Below are 23156 nucleotides of genomic sequence, written 5' to 3'. Positions count from 1 at the left end.
TATATTTATATTTATATAATATATATATTATATATTATATATATGACTCGATAGCACATAACAACAACAACAAAATACATATATAAAATATATACTTGGCTTTAGCATAATTTAAATATGCTATACATGCATATCATGTTCACAGGGAGGGAAGTAATGAGCAACAGTAACTGACTGCTTATGGTTTCCTTGAAGATAAGTATTTCTAATTGCAGCCCTGTTGGCAGTTGCAAAGTGGCACTGAGAGCAAAGTAATGGGACACAACAGTTTTTGTCTTGGACTCACCATCTGTGGAAGCTGGATGTCAGCAAGGCTAGAAATGAGTGCTTGGCTTAGCCCAGCCAGCTCCTTCAATAAGCTCTCATTGTTCTGTTCGATTAGTTTGTTCTCCTCCTCTATGGTCTTCAGGTTGCTCTCCATAGACGTGATCTACAATGGAAACAAAGTAGGATGTGAGTACAAAACACATCTGCAGCAAATTTCCTTCACAGAACTGACATCTGTCATAGGACTGTAAGTTTTAGAGTCAAGTCTTTGTATCTGCAGCCCATAATTCTCCTGTAATTTACAGATTCAACATGTCTCCAGAGATATCTCTAACTCAGTGTGTTCAGAAGTAAACCTCCACCATTCACACAAGTCTGCTCCACACACAGTGGTCTTTTCTCCAGTTGAGAGTCACTAAGGTTTCAAAGCCTCCTTGTGGTTCCCTTTACCTCAAGTCTCAAACCCACTAGGGTCTACATTCAAAATACTCAGGCAGTGACCCAATTTCACCTGTCCCTTTTCCATGATGCCCTGATTGAGTTCCCCTTTCTTCCCCCTAAAGTGACACCACAACAACCTCTTAACATGAGAGTCTGGCTGTCTGACCTCGAGGCTAAAAACCCTAAAATGGCTCTGTGTTTTATTCAGAATAAAAACCAGAGTTCTTCAAATGGCCTGTTAGGCTCCTGTGAGTGGGAGCATTTCCTGTAATCCCCATCCTCAGGCTCAGTAGAGTAGTGCCTAAGGCACTTGACTGCTAACCAGAAGGCTGGCTGTTCAAACTCACCAGCCACTTCTCAGAAGGAAGATGGGGCAATCTACTTCCGTAGAGATACTGCCTTGGACACCCAAGGAGGGGTCACTATGAATCGGGTCTGACTCGACGGCACATAACAACAACAACAACACAACAGGCTCAGCCCAGACTATTCTCACCTTGATTCAGAGTGATTGTGCTTGCTTATTCTATGTCTGAATCACTCTTGCCTTATCTGCCTGGCTCTTCTGACAACTTTGCAAGCCTTCCCTGACTTGTCTCCTTGATGAAGCCTCATAAGACTGTATTATTTACTCCCAAAATCTGTGTGCTCATCTACTTCTCCATTTATCCTTGCCCACTTCAACTTTTTCTTTGATTCTGTAGGCTTGGCATTATCTAATACGTGGCAAAACTCAGTGATTAGTCTCTTGGATTATTTTCTGCCTCCCCTCCCTCTTGTAGACCTTAGGCACCAGGAGGGCAGAGGCCTTTGCTATGTCACTCATGATTCCAAGAGGGTTTTCCACAATTCTAAGCCAATGCTCTAGGCTGTTTCTGTGGATTTGATAATTATTAATGGAAGAAGACAATTCCATTAATCCATGTAGGGTAAGGAAACCAGAACTCAGCTTCAGATGGATAAGCTGCTGTATAGAAGGCTTCTGAGAGATTGTGAGTGTCATGATATGAAAACCCTGCATCTTTGGAGAACAGAGGGAGGTAGAACTTTGCCTCATGATTCTGTTCCTTCTGACTTATTATAATAGAATCATTACTAGTGTTTAAAAAGTCTTGGACTGAACTTTTCATTTCTATTTAGATAGATTTCAGGAAGGAAAGTGGCAAGTATTACAGAGGAGAATGCAGAGTTGAGAAATCATTTTATATTTTTTTAGAAAAAGAATCGGTTTAATTAATCATACATTAAGATCTGTTTCTAACAAATACTGACATATTCAGAGATTTTCTAGAAAAATTAAAGAAAAAAAAATCTGCTATGTTTTCTTGGATTTCAAATAAAACCAAGTACCCTCTTCTCTTCTCCCTACAATTTTTCTGAAGCATCATTTAATCTATAGAAGTCTTTAATTGATGATCTGCTTTATTTGCTTATAAAATTAGATCCCGAACACAGCTGAGGCAAAACCATGAGTAAATTACTGGCAGCCACCAAACTAATGATGATGCAGGATAATCTACCTATTCAGTTTTTTGAAATAATTATGTAATTGAGAAGTGCTCAGTATATTCACTGTAAGGTATGAGTATTTTAAATCACAAGTTTAGTAGTTCAAAATTTTTTTTCTGTGAAAAATTACAATTACCATAAGGATAACTAATTCTTTTTTAAAAATCTTTTACCTGGGTCTGAAGTTTCATCATATCTGCTTCAATTTTAAGGTTGGATTCATTCAGCTCCTTTATTTCCTCATCCAGATGCCTAATTTCTTCATCACTCTCTATACCTACAAAGAGTCAGACTCTTAGTTCATATTGAAAATATGTGCCTGTGCATATGAGATAATCACAGATATGAGTCATTTTACATTTAATTTGTGGTGTGCTATGTGAAAATCAAGTTTTATTGTGAACTGATGAATATTTTTCCCAAATCATACATATACAGGAGTCTGAAAACAGTGGGTAAAATGGATTGCAAAATTTAATTTCTTTGTATGAAAGAAAAGAGAGAGTGGAAGCATCGTCTAAAGTAGCTCCCTCATACTCCTGATATTCTGGGGTAATATATTCTCACTTAAACCTCCCTGCTACCCTCTGGACATTATTCTGTTATACCTGTCAATGCTTTATCAGGTATGAAGACAGTGAATATTAGAGTAAACCAGGTCGTACTAATCACCAACAAATCCTAAATTACCTGCCTGAATTCAAGTGGCAGAAACAGAATGAAACTCCAAAGTCCCTGATGGTACAACCCGTGAGTTCTCTGGACACAATTTTGTAAGAACAGCCGTGATATAACTTATACTCAGTTATCAGGTAGTCTGTGTAAATGAGTTGGACCGTATAAACCACAACTGAGTAGATCTGGGAGGGTAGGCATGGGGACAATGTCCAAGGACACATAGTAGAGTGCTGTACTTGAATTTGGATAAGAAGCAAATGTAATTTACAGGAAAGAACAAAGGCTTTGGAGTTTGCATGCTTGTCTTGACCCCTTGTTCTTGAACTTACAATATTTATTTAACTTCTTTGTGCTTCAGATTCCTCTTCTGTAAAATAGGCTTAATATCTATGCTGTGAGAATTAATGCAACTAAATGAAAAGTGCTGAACATAAGGGGGGAACTATTTTCCCATTATTATTTTATGGAGGGGATGTGAATAAATTTTAAAGATTGAAAAATCTGGAAGAGGTGGATAATATTAAGGAAGCTAGGAGCAGGATTTAAGGTATTCTCAGACCAGGATCATGACTGTAATCCAAAGTGATGACCATTAGCAAGGATAAATGTAAACTTCTGCATTTGGATTTAGTAAGTTTGACTTCACCAAGCAGGATGGTATTGACAATTTAATGTAGATCCAGGCTCACACACTTTCCTCGACGAATTCTTTTGAAAATCACCCATTACCCACTGAAGGTGAACTTTCCCTTTCTCTATGATCCAGCAATCCCATACCTAGATATGCACCTAGACTCACGGTTGCATGTGTACAACAGGAGGCAGGTACAACATGTACACAGCATTCCTGTTCAATATAGCAGGACACAGATGCAAGCTCCCTATCTACCAAACACAACAGGAGTGATACTTAGAAATATAATGTTAAGGGACAAAAGGTAAGCCCTGAAAGATTACACACAGCATAACAAAACAGATGGTTGTTTTTGCTTTATTACACATCTACTTGTCAGTTTGTTGCACTGAGGTGGTTTGCATATTGCTGTGTTATTGGAAGCTTTGCCTCAGGTATTCCAAATACCAACTGAATTATATGAGTGTTGTACATATCTGTATAGAACATGAATACTCAGTATATTAAGGACTCTAAGTAGTTAATGTTTTACCTCTCAAATTATATTTCTTGAGTGAACCTTGGTTTTTGTATTACATTTACACACTAAAATATTACTTCTATATATTTAAAAAAATTATTTTACCAAAATGATTAATATATTTTTGTTAGTTGTAAGTATTATTATTAACTGCTAACGGGGTGAAGAGAGTTAATATCCAGGAAGGAATGATGTATCACACTATTGCCACATGGTAAGACAGTATGCTCTGATATGCAGAACTCTTTAGGAAGCTACAGTTGGATCTCTTGGTGAAAATGGCAATTCCCACCACACATTATTACCCCCAGTAGCTTTGAGCTTGATGGTCATGAGTTCTTCAGAGACTTTGCCCTTTCTGATGGCTTGTGCATTTAGAGGACATCCAGATAAACTGCAAAAACAGAAATTATACTGTTGTATGAAATGCATATTTTTTCCTTTAAAATTTCGCTTTCTACTATTTAAGTTTTTGCTTGCTTACTAATTGCATTATAACTTCTATAGAAAAGGACAAGTAAATACCTATTCAAACAAAAGCAAAAGGTCCCAAAATAATGTAAAATATTTTGTGTATTTTAATTCAATCAAAATATGAATAGCTACTGATGATATACAACCCTGATGTAATTTATTTGTTAAAAGGTTACTGTTCTGCATTTATATAAGTGCTTTTATTTGCAAGTGGTTGCTTTATTTTCTGTAAACCTGAAGTTGTAAGTATTATTATGAATAAGAATTCTTCCAAATTAGTCAGAATTCCATGTATAGCAGAATCTAACTCTTGATACAACAGTGTCGTCCTTTTATTAGAGAATAACTCAAAATAACTCAAAGTAATACAAATCCAAATAGTACCACTAGTACCACCCCTCCCCAGAGGAAGATAAGAAAGTTTCTAATTTTTTCTTTTACTTTTAAAACATTCCATTTAATTTAAAGAATCTTTATTCTGACAAGGGAAAGGAATCACTACAAATCTTCAGATGTGATCACCTCCTTGATAGTTTATTTTCCTGTAGTGATGTGTTTAAACATTTCCCTTAATAGTTGAGCCCTTCAGCAGTAACTGTTTCCTTTAACATCATCTACTTTATTTAAATTGCAGCAATCTGCTAATGAAAACATTTTAAACAAAACTTGTTTTCCATAGTATATGATCAGATCATTTTGCTGTTCTAAGTAGCTATTAATTCTTTTATCATTTTGTTGTATTTTCAAAGATGCAATTTTTATATCAAATTCAAAATTATCACAATTGGGCAATTGCAATATTATTTTTAACCAAAATTTATTTTCAATTCATATTTGAAACAATCACTACAGAGTGAACATTGGGCCACTTGGCAATGTGAAAGAAAAGATTCTTGAAGCAAAGTCCTCAATAAATGTTCACTGAATGAACATATTTTGTAAGAATATCAAATTATACTATGTTAAGATTATATAAAATATAAAAAAATGATGTATGTGTAATATTTGATATGCTATGAAATATTTTACACAGGAAAAGAAAATGAGGGAAATTACAAAGTGAACATTGAAGCTGATTCTTTTATTTTTAAGCTTCTCACTGTAGATTGTGGACTGTGTAAGCTCATTATCTGAAAAGTTTGCACAAGTTTGTCTTGTTTTCTGTCATTAATGTGTCCACAGAAAGTAGTTATGATCTGGATTAATATTTAGTGGATACATGGAGATTTAAAGTGCCTTGTGATTAATTTGTTTGTAATGTAATGGATATTAATATCTCTTTAACACCTCTTTAGACCCCTCTTCCTCAAATAGATACAGAGCAGACATTTCAGGTGAAATACAGTGGTATGGAAAAGTTAGTGAAGCATCAGTAACTATGTGACTAACTGTAGAGTATAAATAAGAAAAGGAGCCATTGATTTAAAAAAGACCACTTGCGACTTTGTATCATTCATTGTAGTCTTAACCAGGGCTTCCAACTGCTTTGAAACATTTCAGTTCAGTTATTACCAAGAGAAACAAGGGCAGCACCTGCATTACACAGCAACCAAATATCTTGGGCAGTATTTTGACCCAAGTAGGAAACAGGCAGTGGTGCACTTGCTCAAAGATGGCTGCCAACCATGTTGCTTGGAATGTGTTGGTCAGCTGCCATGTTTGAGTGGGACACCACTACTTGCTTCCTACTTGGATCAAAATTCGAGTCACAAGAGATTAGGCTGCTATGCAATGAGTACACTGCTCTTATTTGCCCTTCTTCTCATAGGTTAGGACTGAACAATTTAGAACTGTCTGGAAGCCCTGGTTTTAACTTCCAGAATATAATACAAATACCAAATTTAAGAAAAAAGGAAAAATAATATTTAAAAAAACCTTTTTTTTTTTTTTTTTCTTTTTGAAGAGGGCCAATCTTCCATGAAACTCTATTGCCCTGGTTAAGAAAAGGTAGGATTTGACAGGCTGGGGTGGCCTTCTGAATTTTGGTACCATACTGCAAAGGCATAAAAAATGTGCCTTATGTGGCTTTGGCATGTCAACTAAGGCATATGAAGGCAATTTTAAACTATATCCTTATCTTCCTCTTTAAAGTAAATGGCAGGGGATATAATTCATGTAGTAGACATAATTATTTGTAATAGATTAATAAATCTTAACAAAAGGACAAAAATATGGTACAACATAAAGTGAATTCCATTGGTCACAATACTGAAATTTAAAAATTACAAATATATAATTGTGAGTGTGTAGGAGCTCTGGTAACATAGCACCTAAGGCACTTGCCTGTTAACCAGAAGGCTGGCGGTTCAAACCAACAAGCCACTCTTCAGAAGGAAGGTTGGGCAATCTACTTTGTAGTGATACAAGGAGGGGTTGCCATAAGTCAGGTCCAACTCTTTGGCACATAACAACAACAATGACAATTGTGAGTGTGTGCTTTAATATAATGCTATTTATCTTCTACGATTGATTTTTTTTTTTCAAAGTAGATGTTTGTAGTAAAAAGATTTCAATCAAAAGCTTAAACCAATTATTATAGAAATACAGTGCTGATGTCACAGATCAAAGTGTCTGCAATAAAATTTTCTTCTTGCATAAAGAAAGTGACATATAATGACTAGACTAGAATTTTCATGTTTGCATTTTATTTGGATCAGAATATTTTTGGAAAGGATAACTCTGGTTTACAAAGTGATTAAAACTCACTGCCGTTGAGTTGATTCGGACTTATAGAAACCCCCATTGGGTTTCAAAGGCTGTAATTCTTTATGGAAGTACATTGCCTCATCTTCCTCCCACGGAGAAGCTGGTAGGTTTGAACTGCCAACCTTTGGGTTAGCAGCCAAATTCCTTACCCACTACTCCACCAGAGCTCCTTATAAAATGTGATTAGGAATTATTTATCTTTTCTGGAATCAGTTAAAGGTTCATGATGATACTCAATATTATACTCAGCCTGTCTGGGAAGAGTTCTCTTGAAGCAGTCCCTGAGTGTAGGGACTGTGAACTTTTGTATGCCACACATTTTCCTAGCTCCTTTCTACAGCTGACAAAGAAGATACTCAGAGTCCCCATTTCATAGTCCACAACAACTAGCTGCCCAGTCATGTTACTGGGTAGTTTTTGGACACTGATCCCTACACTCCTGTCACAGAATCACTTAGGGAAATTCTGTTTTAGTGGCACAGCTGGAGAACCTATACTTTTAGAAAGTTCCAATGGATTTTTGTGTGGCAAGAAGAGACGTGTGAGTGAACAAATAGATCTTACATTTTTCCCATTAATTTCCAGTGACCTTATATTAAAAAGATGAATTCAAAACAAAGTATGCATCCAGTGTGATATATGGGATAACAGTGCTGGCCTAGAGTTAGATAGTTTCCATGTGAATCCCCATACTGCCACATATAAACATTAGACCTTGGGCAAACCACTTAACATCAATATTATTCAGCAAAATGAGAATAAGTACAAAATTTACTTTCCAGGATAGCTGAAAGACTTGTATGCAATAGTTGCTGTGACACTTGCAGTACAGTGCCTGGCACATGGTAAGAACTTGCTAGACACTACTAGAGGCATATGTAACACAGTTTTCAAGGACAGGACTCTGCATTCTAAGGCTATATTCAGATCTCAGCTCTGCCATTACCTACCCATGTAACAGTGGGCAGCTCCTTAACTTCCCTGTACTTGTTTTCTCTTCTGTTAAATGAAGATAGTTATAAAACTCACAAGTTTTCTAGAGGTTTAATGAGTAAACCATTTACATTATTTAGAACAGTGCTCTCTTGGAACAATGAGAGCCCTATGTGTCAGTCATTTTGAGGTAACTTATGATTGTAAAGAATACTGAATAACTTCAGAGATTATGGGTTTAAAGCACATAACGTGAAAGTCCATCATGAATTAGAACATGTGATCCCTGTGTAAATCATTTCAACCTTAATTCATTCCTGCATCTATACACATATACTAAATACTGTTTTTACAAAACAGAAAGGAAATAAACTATGTTGAACACCTATTACATGCCAACCAATAAGCTAAGCATTTTGTTGTTTCATTAAACTCTGTATATAGTAAAGAAACAGCATTCCACCTTAAAGGGAATACTACAAATAATGCAAAGATATTTTCTAGGAAAATGAAAACAATTAAGAGTTTAGACAAATGAGTAGTTCAAATTTCACTGTTCTTCACTGGGCAATCTACATCCGAAGAGATACCTCTTCAGAAACCAAGGAAGGGTTGCTATGAGTTGAAATCCACTCAACAGCAATGAGTTTGTTTTTGTTTTTTTATGTAAAAGAGTTAAGAGACTGAGTTTAATTTGTTGTTGTTGTTGTTATTTGCCGTGGAGTCTGCCCGACTCATAGCGACCCTTCCTTGGTTTCCGTAGTGATACTGCCTCGGAAACCCAAGGAGGGGTCGCTATGAGTCGGCCGACAGCAAATAACAACAACAACAACAACAAATTAAATTCAGTCTCTTAACTCTTTTACATAAAAAAAAAAAAAAAAAAAAAAAACTCATTGCTGTTGAGTGGATTTCAACTCATAGCAACCCCTCCTTGGTTTCTGAAGAGGTATCTCTTCGGATGTAGATTGCCCAGTGAAGAACAGTGAAATTTGAACTACTCATTTGTCTAAACTCTTAATTGTTTTCATTTTCCTAGAAAATATCTTTGCCTTATTATTGCCACTTATATTGTCTAGCTAATAATTTTCTTTTTCTTATTATGAAATACATAATGCACACATGGGTGCCATGCAACTTAAAGAGTACTATAAAGATGAGTACTGTTGCCTTAAAATATAGAGCATGTCTTATAATACCTTTGCAGCTTCCCATGTGTGTCTGCCCCCCTAGACATAATAAATATCTTAAATTCTAGGTGAATAATACCCTAGCTTTTTAAAATGTAATTTTGCCACATGTGCATATATCCTAGTTTCCTGGTGTTGTTGTAACAGAAATACCAGAAGTGGGTAGCTTTAAAGAGCAGGCATTTATTTTCTCACAGTTTACAAGGCTAAAAATCTGAATTCAGAATACCAGCTCTAGGGGAAGGCTCTCTGGTCTGCTCTGGGGGAAAATTTTTGTCTTGGCTTCTCTAGTTCCAGTGTTCCTTGATTCCTTGGCAATTTCCACATGGCATCTATATTTCCCATATTTGTGCTTGTTTGATTCTGTGCTTAATCTGGTTTTTTTATATCTTAAAAGTAGTTTAAGCTGAAGACACATCCTACACTGATATGACCTCAATAACAGAACAGAAAACTCTATTCCCAAACGGGAATACATGAACAGGTAGAGGAGTTAGGATTCCAAAACATATTTTGGGGGGACACAATTCAATCCATGATAGTAAGCATCCCTTTTTTTGAACTTTTTTTTAACAAAAAAAGGCATCATCCTGCACCTATTCTTAGCAACTCTTTCCACTCAGCGTTATGTTCTAAGATGCATCCACAGCAGCATGCACACTCTGGTACGTTTTTTCACTGCTGTGTAACACGAGCCTGTTATTTGTGTACACTCGTGAGCATGTGGGTCATGTCCAGGCTTGAGTTATAAAAGCAAAGCTGCACACTCTTGTAAGTGTCTATTGGCTCCGGGGTATAATTCCCTGGAATGTCAACCTAAAAGCAGAGGGTCTGGGTTGTAGGACATGTTCATGTTCAACTTGACTAATTAAGGCAATTTGTTTTCTAAAGTGGTCCTACCAATCATCCTTCCATCCACAGTCAAGGAAATTCAGATTGGATGAGCAGAGTTGTTACACAAAACCTCATCAAACCTTGGCATCTCACTGAAAGCTTGTTTATGAATTTTGAAGATAATTTCTTTTGCTAGCTGAGGGATGTGTTCACCAAAGGAGTACAGACATACCTTGAAGATAGTGTGAGTTTGGTTGCAAACCACCATAATAAAGCTACTATGGTGTTAAAGCAAGTCTAACAAAGTTTTGGTTTCCCTATGCATATAAAAGTTATGTTTACACTATACCATAGTCTATTACATATGCAATAGCATTAGGAAAAAGTTTGAAATATTGTGAGAATTACCAAAATGTGCACAGAGATAAGAAAAGGCCACATGCTTTTGGAAAAATGGTGCTAATAGATTTGCTGCACACAGGGTTTCCATAAACCTTCTATTTGTAAAAATAAATAAATAAATAAAATGAAATATCTGTGAAACACAATACAGTGAAATGTAATAAGATAAGGTATGCCTGTACATTTATATTTTATTGTCAGTGGTAACATGGACACTGCTGAGGTCATTAGCTGAGAGGAAAGCCATCATGCAGTAAATGTCCCATTAGGCACATTTGATTCGTGACTGGGACTCCTGAGTTAAAATGGTGATTCAGACTCAAAATATAACAATGTGTGCAGTTGTGGACATGACCTTACATGTGAAACCTACCAGAAAATCAGCCACTGAAAAAAATTTGGTTTTCTTCATAAGAAGGTTTCATCTATTTAAATAAGTGATTGCTGGAAGGTTTCACTTTCTGGTACCATCCATATGTGACTTTAGAGCTGAACAAATTTCAAAATGGCTGAGCTTGTAATCAAGGCATTGAGACTCACTAAGATGTCATTGGGCTTTAAATTAGCATCACAGGTAGTGGTCAGAAAGAGGAGATGCCTCACAAATGGGAAGTGTTCAATGAATCTCCAACTCTTCTTGCTTTAGGTAGAATATGAACCAAAACACTTGGCTGCTGTCACTTTTGTGCAGCACGGGGTCTAGTTGAAATACATCACACTCAGTGATAAAAAAATTAAGTCTTTGTGACATCATACAAGGATCTTCTAAGTCTCCCCAATCCTGTTGCCCATCGACTGGTCACTGGGCCATCTTCTTTCTCGCTGCTCTGCATGACTCCCATCTTTCCAGCAGCAAAATAACTATAATTTTGGCCTGAAATCAAGTCATTTCATGAAAGAGAGGGAGTGCTATAAATATGTAAAGTGAAAGTCTATAATTACACACCATAATGGAATAGATGCCACTACTTGGAGCTGGCCACATAAAGACAGATTCATTAAAAACAGTAGTCCTAGCCTTATTTTAGAACACAAAACACAAATGAATAATTTCTGGGGCACCTGAAATTTGTGTAGTGAATAATCAGCAATGGAAAAAATAGCATTCTTCATTCTTCAAACTGGTCAAATATCTATCTGGCAAGATTCACTGTTATGACAAGTAGAGTGCTAGGATTAGTGGCCTTCAGAGGTTTTTCTTATTTCCTCAAAACAATATATATGAGAGCCTGAACCATGAGGCACTCAGTATGTGGATGGCTGTGATCTACAGTTGGAGTCCTAACTCCATCTTTAGTCTTGATATCAGTCCAATTTTCACTTTCAGTTCTTTAAGCTACTTCCCTAATTCTTACTGACCTTTACACAAACTTAGTCATGCAGCTAAAAAAATGTTTTTCTTCGCAATCAGGCACAGATATAGAAAAAGTGTACCTTTGAAGATGGTCTTGATACAAGACTCTAATCAGAAATTTCCTGCTCAAGCAGATGTCAGGAACATGTGTGCCTAAGGGGTATCTTAACATCTTGTGACGTGGGAAAGACATTTTGTGACTTCCTGATGACTACCTGAAACCCCCTAGAAAGCGCATATTTTTGCAATGATGTACTATAACCAATCCCTGCAACCTACATTTACTTTGTATACCGATCCTAACAAAAGATCTGCTTTGAGGTGTCTTGCCTCTCACTTCTCTAAGTGTGTGTTCTCTATCCAAAATACTGTAAACTAATATTCCTGCTTTGGTCCTATACAAATGTCTTTGTAGCTATGCTGTCTTTGGGTGCTTCATTTAATTTCTTGTGTTCCACACAGCTCCTTGGTTCAAATTGCATCAAGCCTTCATAAGCCTCTTAACTTTTGTTTTAAACAGAGTATGAGTTTTTCCTCATTAACAAACCCAGTTGACAAACAACCACAGCAGCAACAACAAAAAGACAGAAAATAAGCATTACCTTCTGTGGGTGACAAAAACATTATTGACGTGGCCTAGCCCATTACAGCCAGGCAGGGGGCAATGGGGTAGTTCTTGTTTGTTGAGTTTCCAGGAAAGGGAAGCCCCGTTGAGAGGAGTCTCCTTCTGTCTCTTGGCAGCCAGAGGACAGCCGGAAGCCGTGCGGTGGGAGGTGTATTTACCTGAGATGTGACCCTGGCCATCACAGCCTATCACAGGACACCTAGGCAGACACAGTGGAGGCATTGCTTGCTAGGAGAGACTAGATAATTTCCATTCCTTTGAGCATGAAGCTCAGTAATAAGTGAATAAAATGACAGTTACTACACAGAAGACAGTTCTTAAGTAATGACATTTCAGAAGTATAAAAGTATAACTAACTAAGCAGTTGTCCACATGCTCTGAGCTAAGATATTTTTAGGTACTATCTCATTTAAACTTCACTTTAACCTACTGGGTAGGGAGTGTCATACCAATTTGGAGGTATGGGAAATAAGATTGATAGAGCTTAAGTAACTTACCACAATTTTACAAAAAGGGAGCAAAGTGTGTGCTCAGATTTGATGGGTGTGTAACTGACTACTTAAATATTAGGCTATTTTGCCTCCAAATAAAGACTGAGGGTAAAAAATGTTGCTATCTTGCTCAAAGTTACAGAGCACATCATTCATGGAAGTGTAAATCTGGTTTCCAAATGTATAAACACTGTACTTAGAACTATTGTGGAAAAGGGATTTTAATTCACACAACAAAATCTGCATAATACTGACCAAGACTTAGTAGCATATTTCTCTGTGGAGGTAATTTGTCTTAGATAAAATTTCACCTCAACAAAAATTAATGTCACTGTCAACCCCTCTTGGAGGGGGATCTATATAGGAGATCCTGGAAAGAGAGGGAGAACAATGTGGAACAAAACTCAAAATCATTTATCATTTATGGCAAAAAAAAAAAAAAAAAAGGACCAGGTTTGCTGGTCTGATAGAAACTGGTTGGAACCACTGAGACTATGTCCCCTAGCTGCCCTTCAGGTCTGGAATTGAACCCATACCTGTGGCCTCCAGCCAAACAAAAGACAGGCATAGGAGTCGAACATTTACCTGAGGTAGATACACTCCTTGGAGAGAACAATCATTGAGAAAGAAGGGCTGTGTATGCACAGGGAGAGAGCTCAGGGGGCAGGAGTGCATGGAGGGATGGACACTGGCAAGAGGTAACTATTGCGAGGAAGTGGGAGGGGAGCTGTTGAATTGGGGTAAATTGTAGTCAATGTCATGAGACAAAGTGTATGTGTGCTGTTGTATGGAAAGTGAATTTGCTCTGTAAATTTTCACCCAAATCACAATTAAAAAAAAAAGAAAAAAGAAATATTAACATTTCAAGGGAACGTGCTGCCTTATTTATTTATTTATTTCTATACCACTTCCACAATGATACTTTTTTTAAAACTACTGGGAAAGTGTAAACCTTACCATTTTTCTTTTGCAGTATCAAAGTATTATGGAAACATAGCTAGGAATGAGAAAATTTCCTCAAACATCCAAGTAATCTGACTCTTGCTTCAAAGGTGCCTATATTTATTTCATGGACTGCAACCTCCCTGAAAATTAATCAATGCCTACTGCATCCCAGCCTAGGCCTGCACCTTCCCTGTACCCCTCCCATTTAACCAATAAAGTGCAGGGTGCTTTGATGCCATGGACTTTCCTATTACACTTACTTAAGTTCAGGGTCTTCTTTTTCATCCTTGGTAGGGGTCAACTTGACACCACCTTTTCTGGCACGAGGGCAACCAGACAAGCTAAAAGAATTACCCAAAAACAATAAAACAAACAAACCAACATGTGATTGGGCTGATACTGATGCTAACATGCCAGTGTCTATCTCAGAAAAGGGATCAACCCTACCTTCTATGGGAAGCATAGTTTCCAGTCACATGGCCTGATCCATCGCAGCCTGGAGTTGGGCACCTGGAAAATAGGAACAGAGTATAGAATGTGACTGGAACAGGGGCCATAAAGAGATTTATCTGAAACTAAACAGAATGACCTGCTTTATGTGGAACTTTTACTGGCTTTAATATTATTAGATTTTGGTTCATTGTCCATTCTTTAAAGGGAATTTTGAGCTATATTAATACCATCCAATGCTTTGTAGACAAAATATTAGCTGTTACTTTTTTAAGCAGAGTGCTCCTTAGAAGCAAGGAAGATGAGTTTGTCTCATATATGAGACATGTTATGAGTAGGAATTAGTCTCTGGAGAAGGATAAGACACTTGGTAAAGTAGGGTCAATGGAAAAGAGGAAGACCCTCAATGTGATGGATTGACACAGTGGCTACAAAAATGGGGTCAAACATAGCAACAATTGTGAGGAAGGTGCATGACATTCTGTTGTGCCTGGGGTTGCTATGAGTCAGAAGTGACTTGATGGCATCTAACATTTGAAAAAAAAAAACACTTATTTTGCAAGGATTTTTAAAATTTGTCCATAATTTACTACCAGACTTCTGTATACATCATTCAAAGTTTTTATATTTTGCTTAAGGAAAAAAAAAAAAAAAAGTTTCCCCAATTGTTTTTACACATTTTATGTATTTTCTCCAACTTTGGTAGTCAAGTTGTATGTCAATTTTGCCGGGCCTAGTTGAGTGGCTGGGCAGCTGGATGTAGTTATTCCCCATCAACTCCATGGTGGAAACTGTAGTGAGCAGCTGAGAAGCTGCCTTAGGGTTGTGGTCTGCTTCCAGTATATAAGAAGAAGCATTGAGACGGTCTCTTAGATTTTAGCATTCTTGGTTCCCGCTTTCAGCTGAATCATCAGTGAGTGGTCTGCTATGTTGTCTGCCCATCTTTGGACTGTCTCTAGGCTTGAACTAGTGGCTTGCTGTGTTGTTTGATAATCTTGGGACTGTGCCATTTTACTTATTGACCTTAGGTTTGTCAGCCTCACTAGCCAGCAGCTGGTTGAGTTAAGAGAAACCTCTAGCTTCAGTGGGCTGGGAGCAAAAGGCAGAGCTGAAGTCCAAGGTCGAGGGGGCTTCACCCAGTCCCTAGAACTCAGTACTTTGAACTCAGACTTCTAGTCTCATAAACTATAAGAGAACACATCCCTGCTTGTTAAAGCCATCCATTTGTGGTCTTTTTCTGTCAGAGGAGCATTAGAGGTAACCAAAATACCAAACCACCACCATCATCCATTAATTTCAGATGAACAGTGGTATATGTGAGTTTTAGAGACTTGGCACATTAACATGATTACCAAAGAAGCTAAATGATTTGCACCTGGTCTGTCCTGCCTCACAGCCCAACTTAAATGGCCTTTTGGAAAATCTATCAGTAACTATTACAGAATAATCAACCACTAAATTTGGACTGAAAAGGGTGAAAGAGGAAGGGTGATCAATTTAAATGGAATGCTGATTAGAAATAGGATTCAAAATGGACATGAATATACAATGTTATACAGAGTCTCACCCTTGTTTTGTCTTTTTTTTAAAAAAATTTATTTATTTATTTATTATTTATTGTGATTTGGGTGAAGATTTACAGAGCAAATTCACTTTCCATACAGCAGTTCACATATACTTTGTCTCATGTCATTGACCACAGTTTACCACAATTGTTTTGCCTTTTTTGTATACCAAATGCTAGTGAAAACACAGAGGCTGTCACAAAATATTTACTTTCCTGAAGGTTCTTGTAGAAATGATCTTTTTTTTTTTATTGTTTCACATTTATGCTCACCACGACTTAGATTTCTACCCAAACAAGTGTTCTTTTTGAGAAAAATCAATCATCCAAAATATGAATATTATCTTACAGTCTAACCCAATGAACTTTCATAGAAGTGCTTATAATCCTAAGGCAGAACGCCTTGGAAACCCAAGGAGGGGTCTCTATGAATCGGATCCGACTCTACAGCTGTGGTTACTTGCTTGCTTGCTAAACTCATTGCAGTGGAATCACTTCCAGTTCATAGCAACCCTATAGGACAGAGTGGAACTGCCTCGTGGGGTTTCCAAGGCTGTAAATCTTTACGGAAACAGACTGCCACATCTTTCTCTTGCAAGAGTGGCTAGTCGGCTCGAATGTCCAACCTTTCAATTAGCAGCTGAGTGCTTAACGCCTGTGCCACCAGGGCTCCTCCAAGGGAGAGTAATAGGGAGGAATGCTTCTTTCAAATGAAATTTGAATTTAGCACACATCTCTTCAGCCTGCACTGAGTCTGTAATCAGCCATTTATAAACATAATTTGTATCCTATATTTTAAGAAAGGCTTGAATGTTAGTCTTTCTCTATAAACACTTTTAGTAAAATAGTGGTTTACTAGCATATTGCAATTATGGAAGCACCTGTGCCAAATAATTTTGTTTTGGGATTCTCTCTGAATATGTAAACAAGAGGTCAATGAGATGTCTTTTCTTTTCCTTGTATGAAAAACTAAAAGGTACTATTTACTAGTTGGACATATAAAACATGTAAATATTGAATATTGCTATACCTCAAATAAAACTCACTGCCGTTGAGTCAGACCCAACTCATAGTGAGCCCTCCTTGGGTTTCTGATGCGGTCTCACTACGGAAGTAGATTGCCCAATATTCCTTCCAAGGAGTGGCTGGTGGGTTTGAACCTCCAGCCTTCTTGTTAGCAGTCAAATGTCTTAGGCTCTACTCCACCAGAACTCCTAGAACTTCCCAATTTACACATGTATTGTGAATATTTTCTTTTTTTTCCCCTAGAAATTGTACTTTCTTTTTTGGAGAAAACACTTAACAGTGCATAGAGCTATAATTCAGATGTGGTAGTGCAGAGAAGTTTAGAGTAATTGAGCTAAATATCCTGGCATTTCTCACCTTTCAACTTGCTCATTATTAGTCTTTACTGATCATTGTTATATTTTAATCTAAAACATGGATATCAATAAAAGGATTTCTAGAATCTTAAAAAAAAAAAAAAAAAAAAAAACCTAAAACCCACTGCCATCAAGTCATTTCTGACTCACAGCATCCCCCATGGGGTTTCCAAGTCTGTAAAGTTTCAAGGAAGTAGATTGCTCCATCTTTTTTCCACAGAATAGCTAGTGGGTTTTAACTACTGACCTTCTGGTTAGCAATCAAATACCTTACTCACTATACCACAATTGCTCTTTAGAAACTGTAAGAGCCAATAAATGGCCCAGTAAATTATATTTTATACTTTGAAAATTACAAATGCTATATGTCTCATAATTCCTTTTATTATTTTTTTAACAATCTATATCTGTTTATTATTATATTGTCTTTCATTAAGATTGTTTTTGTAATTTTTAGATAAAAAGTTTAAACAAAGTAGCAAAGAAAATACTAACAAGAGTTATGAAGAGAGTGTAGTTCTGAAATATTAAATATGTTAATTATACTATTTTCAGAAATATTGTAATAGACTTGATCATACTAATTTTTGCTAAAATGCTATTTTTGCACACAATTTTTATTAATTTTATATAACATTATAAGGTTATTCCTTCATCCTTTTTCATTTATGCTTTATAATATTTTGAAAAGGGTATAAAGTGGATTATGATTATCTCACACTCTAACCCATGCTCTGGTGGCATAGTGTATAAGGCATTTGCCTGCTAACCAGAAGGTCTGCAGTTCAAACCCATCAGCCACTCCATGGAAGGAAGATAGGGCAATCTACTTCTGTAAAGATTTACAGCCTCAGAAACCCAATGGGGGTTGCTATGAGTCAGAATCGACTTAATGTCAGTGAGTTTGGTTTTGGTTTTATATGTAGTATAAATATATTTTCTATATTCATAAATTTATAAATTCATATAAATATATCTTACATATTCCTAGGAAGGAAGGTTGGGCATTCCTACTTCCGTAGTGATACTGCCTCGGAAACCCAAGGAGGGGTCGCTATGAGTCGGGGCCGACTCGATGGCAAATAACACAACAATAATAACAATATATTCATAACATAAACATAAAGGGACCTCTTGTGGCACAGTCTCTAAGGCATTTGACTGCTAACCATAAGTTTGGCAGCACAAACCCACCAGCCACTCTGTGGAAAGAAGATGGAGCAATCTACCTTTGTAAAGATTTACCACCTTGGAAATCCTACAGGGGTTGCTGAGTTGGAATTGACTCAATGGTAGTGAGTTTGGTTTTTGGATATGTAATGTAATGAGACATGAAAATAAACAAAGAGAAATTTGAAATAAGAGAAGAGATTAGGAAAAATAAGTAAGTAAAAGTTAACATAAACATGACTTTGAGATTTTCTAGATTAAGTAGAAAAGAATCCAAATTGTGTCTAGCATGCAACAATGAAAGATAGGTTTATGATTCAAAATGCCCAAAGGTAAAATATTGTGTACCTTTCTTAAAATTAGATGAAGGGAATGCTTTGCCACACATTGTATAGGTCTAATTTAGTATATAAATTCTGAAATTGAGAGAAAAAACATTGTGTTTAACTATGTTACAGACTGAACACTATCACCCACACCATTGTGTGTCCTAACCCCTACACTTATGGATGTAATTCCACTTGGTAATAGGGTTTCTTTGTATGTTTGAATAAGGCCATAACAGTGGAGGGTGTGTGTTAACCCAATCATTTTTGAGATATCAAAAAAGTAGATTAGGCCTAGAGACAAGAAAGTGTAAATGGGAAAATATTGGTGCCGCATGGAGATCTTCAAGAATATGAGGAAGAGAAACTAAAAGAAAGAGACAAGAATTTTCCCCCAGAGAAGACAAAGAAAGTCTCCCCTTAGAGCCAGAACCCTGAATTTGGATTTTTAGTTTTCTAAACTGTGCGAAAATAAATTTCTGTTCATTAAAGCCACCAACTTTGGTATTTCTGTCATAGCAGTGATAAGAAAGAAAAACTATTACATAATTCTTTCAAAAAATATATGAAATACAAACTCCCAAAGCAAGCAAATTAACTAAATTAATTAAAGTGATTTGGTTTTAGTCAATTCAACCCTTTGGTGAAAGAGTGTCTTTCTTTTAATTTAGTTAGACTTGATGTACTCCTTGTTAGTGGCCATATTGAGACTGAAGCAGGGTTTGGAACTGGTTCATTAAGGTTTGACCACTGCTGAGGATGTGCATATCCAACCCAGATATACTGAATCAGAATCTATATTTTAACAAGATTTCCAAGTGGAATATAACTCTCATCAGTATATCTGTGGTGGGAATGCAAATTCTCAGCAGAAGGAGGAATCAGAATGACACATTGAAAGCCCTGGACTGAAGGGGGAAGGTCTCAACCAGAGGACAAGCCTGAGGTCAGGCTTCCAGACACTTACTTCAGCTCCTGAGAGTTAGCAGCCATGAGGGATTTAAGAGTCTTATCTGCTAAAGGACATCCAGAAACACTAAAGAGATAAAAAGAAGAAAAAACAGAATGGACATATACAAATCTGACTCAGATATCATTGTGAGTTTGTGAGCACACACATTTACTGGAGGCTGGGAATGAAAAAAACAAAAATGAGACCTAGTTTGAACCTACCTTTTCTGCTCTAACCTGCCTGGACTCACGGACACTTAGTGATACCTCTCAGCTTCAGATTTGTTATCAGTGAGACTCCACAGCTCTAAAACCCAGTGATACAATGATCAACAAAATGTAGCCTTCCCCCCTCCAAAACAGTAGGTGTGGGTCAGCTCAGGTCTTGCCTGCTGTCTCTGCTTTGTTCCACATGAGTTCTAAAGCTAAAAAAAAGAAAAAAACCAGAGCCTGGAGATGAACCTTATTTTGGGTATGCAGCTTGGTCTATAAGATCAGCAAAACTGAGTAATGATTTCTAAACTATATAAATGAAAAGACTGAAGATTTAACTTAGCTTTATCTCTGGAAAAGAGAACAAACAGAAAACGCAACAAACCCCTCTTCATTTCCTAATCCAGATAATAACTTTCTAAAGTGAGTGAGAATAAATATTTAAAGTTAGAACAATTTGAAAGAGACCTGACTATGCAAAGGACATCAGGTACCTGCGGTGAGATGCATAGTTTCCTGTTACGTGGCCGCTGCCATCACATCCTGGGGTTGGGCAGCTGGGTCAATAAAACAAAAATAATAATTAAAGCCAGGTGCACATTGTGAATATTATTTGCTCTACCTTATAGATTACTAAGTAGCTTCTCTTTTCAAGATAGGTCAACACAGAGTGCACATGCAGAAGCTAGTGTGCTGAGGATTTATATTTATATAAGAACCAGTGGACTAGCTAAAAGAAAATGAAAAACTATAGCATTATGAGTTACTTCTTAGTTACCAATGTCCAATATCTTATCTCTGATTCAAATGATGTAAGAAAGTGATGTTAAAACATGTCCTAGGGATGTTGTCAGTCAACAGTGAGTGGTATTATATTTCTTTTTGATTATAAATGTTATAAAATAAGTATTATAAACTTTATAATATATGCTTTACAATGATAGTGACTCTTAGAAATACTAATACAGATTTTATAACAGATTCTAAATAGAAATTTTTATTAAAATTTTACAAGAAAATCACACAGTAGTAATTGCCTAAAATTTTTGGAAACTACCAACTGTGAAAAACAAAAATATCTGAAACTAATACATATGATGACATGTAAACAGGTATTTTAGTGGGACAGTTGCCAACAGTACAGATATAGGCAAGAAGTTTAGTTAAGACAAGCCCATGAGCACTTTCTACTAAAGCTTGAGCCAACAAAGACAATACCTAATTCACAATTAACCAAAGCAACAAGTCCTCTATGCCGCTTGCCAGAGACACTCCACCACAGCTCCTTGTGGTGCACTTACTTTTATCTCAGAAGCTAATCATGTCATATGAACTTCATGTATGTTTAAAAATAATAGAGGAAAGTAGTTAGTAGTTTTTATTTCTCAGTTAAAGATTCCATAGTTTCAGTCATTTAATTTCCTCTGATACGGTTCACAAATCACTCATTTGGAGTAAACAGATCAACCTCCAGCCTCATGTGGCAGTGTTAATAATAGGAGAAAAATTCAGTCACATCATTTGTGAATTAAAGTTTCTCTGACACCTTGATTCAATGGAAGGATCATTCATATGTGTAGAATACAGAATTTACTCTTATAAATTTGGGGTAGATTAATATGGAAAATTTGGGGATAGATTAACAATATTCAATATTTTCAAATGGTCGCTAGGAGTTGGAATCAACTCTACAACATTTTTTTTTTCCTTCAGTGTATTTTTGGATGCCTGAGTGGTGCAAGCAGTGTTTGATTGGGTGCTAATCTAAAGGGTGACGGTTTGAATCCCACTAATACTACAGAAAAAACCCTGGAAATCTGCTTACATAAAGATTACAGACAAGAAAACCCTATGGAGCAGTTCTACTCTGGAACACATGGGGTCACCATAAGTCAGAATCAACTCAACAACAACAGGTTTGAGTTATTGCGTTTTAAGTATATTTTTAAATCTGTGAACTAATTTTCAATCATTTTCAGGTAGTCATAGGTCAAATATTTCAGGTAACCTAAAGAAACTGTAAGAGTCAGAACACTTTCATCTCTCACAAGACGCTTTATTTTTAGGGCTTGATTTGAGCTGAGTCACACCTGGACTTTATGCATATCATAAAGGAAAGCTGGAAAAAATGTATATATGTAACCTTATAATGACATGGGCCAACACCAGTTGAGTGTTATATATTGGGTAAGTTTGCAAATGAAACTATTAGAATTAGAAAAAGGAAAATACTAGTTCCTTCAGTAAATGGCACTCATACCCCCAGCAAATTCTAGGATGATCAATGGCATTAAAAAAAAAAAAAATCCTATTCCAACCAATGTTTGGTGAACAATTAGGGTTCACTTATGTCAGTGACATAAGGCAAAAAGTAATAAGGACAGAGTAAATCTAAGGTAATGAGGCTTTTACAAAACATATATACTCAAACCCAAGAAACCAAACCAAACTCAATGCCATAGAATTGATTTTGACTCATAGAGACCCCCACTGGGGTTCCAAGTAAATCTTTATGGAGGTAGATTGATTCATCTTCCTCCCATGAAACAGATGGTAGGTTCACACTGCCTACCTTTTGTTTAGAAGTCAATACCTTAACCACAGCACCACCAGGGCTCCTTTATATGCTCAAATAGATCATTCAAATAAGTGATAGCCACCAAAACACCCAGATTGAGATCTCTTAGAGAGTTAACTTTCTAGGAATTCATGATTATGTTCCAAAAATTCTTCACAATCTTTTCACAACACCTCCTATTTTTTACTTGCATCAAATGCATATGTCTCTCAAGAAATGGTCCCATTACAATCATAATTCATTTTTCTGCCACAAAATGGTATTAGAGGTTAATTATCTATCTTTTGCATTGAATTTAGCTTAGAATAATTTACTATATTTGAAGATACTCAAAATAATATGCAGAAAGGAATTCCATAATAATATTTTTAAAATTTCAGTGAAAGCAGTGATCAGAGGTCAATTTATAGCAATAAGTGCACACATCAAAAAAGAAGAAAGAGCCAAAATCAACATTTTAAATGAACACCTCCAACAATTAGAGAAAGAACAGCAAGAAAAGCCTACAGTCACCAGAAG

General features: G+C 36.5%; 1 protein-coding gene across 1 annotated transcript in view; it reads right to left on the bottom strand.

Annotated features, from left to right (window-relative positions):
* Nucleotides 1-23156, bottom strand: part of ST18 (ST18 C2H2C-type zinc finger transcription factor) — an 82011-nt gene that overhangs the window by 2275 nt on the left and 56580 nt on the right. The window contains exons 11-18 of the mRNA XM_042782973.1: nucleotides 20554-20616; nucleotides 19863-19931; nucleotides 14451-14513; nucleotides 14264-14344; nucleotides 12545-12766; nucleotides 4355-4443; nucleotides 2391-2494; nucleotides 287-430 (exon numbers count right to left, since the gene is read on the bottom strand). Of these exons, the coding sequence (XP_042638907.1) occupies nucleotides 287-430; nucleotides 2391-2494; nucleotides 4355-4443; nucleotides 12545-12766; nucleotides 14264-14344; nucleotides 14451-14513; nucleotides 19863-19931; nucleotides 20554-20616 (835 nt within the window). The remainder of the gene's footprint in view (nucleotides 1-286; nucleotides 431-2390; nucleotides 2495-4354; nucleotides 4444-12544; nucleotides 12767-14263; nucleotides 14345-14450; nucleotides 14514-19862; nucleotides 19932-20553; nucleotides 20617-23156) is intronic.

Source organism: Orycteropus afer, unplaced genomic scaffold, assembly GCF_000298275.1.
Source record: "Orycteropus afer afer isolate SDZICR_OR568_19922 unplaced genomic scaffold, OryAfe1.0 scaffold00543, whole genome shotgun sequence".
In the NCBI taxonomy this organism is placed as follows: Eukaryota; Metazoa; Chordata; class Mammalia; order Tubulidentata; family Orycteropodidae; genus Orycteropus; species Orycteropus afer.
The sequence above is the reverse complement of the archived record's forward strand: the minus strand, read 5'-3'. Positions and strand labels throughout refer to the sequence as shown.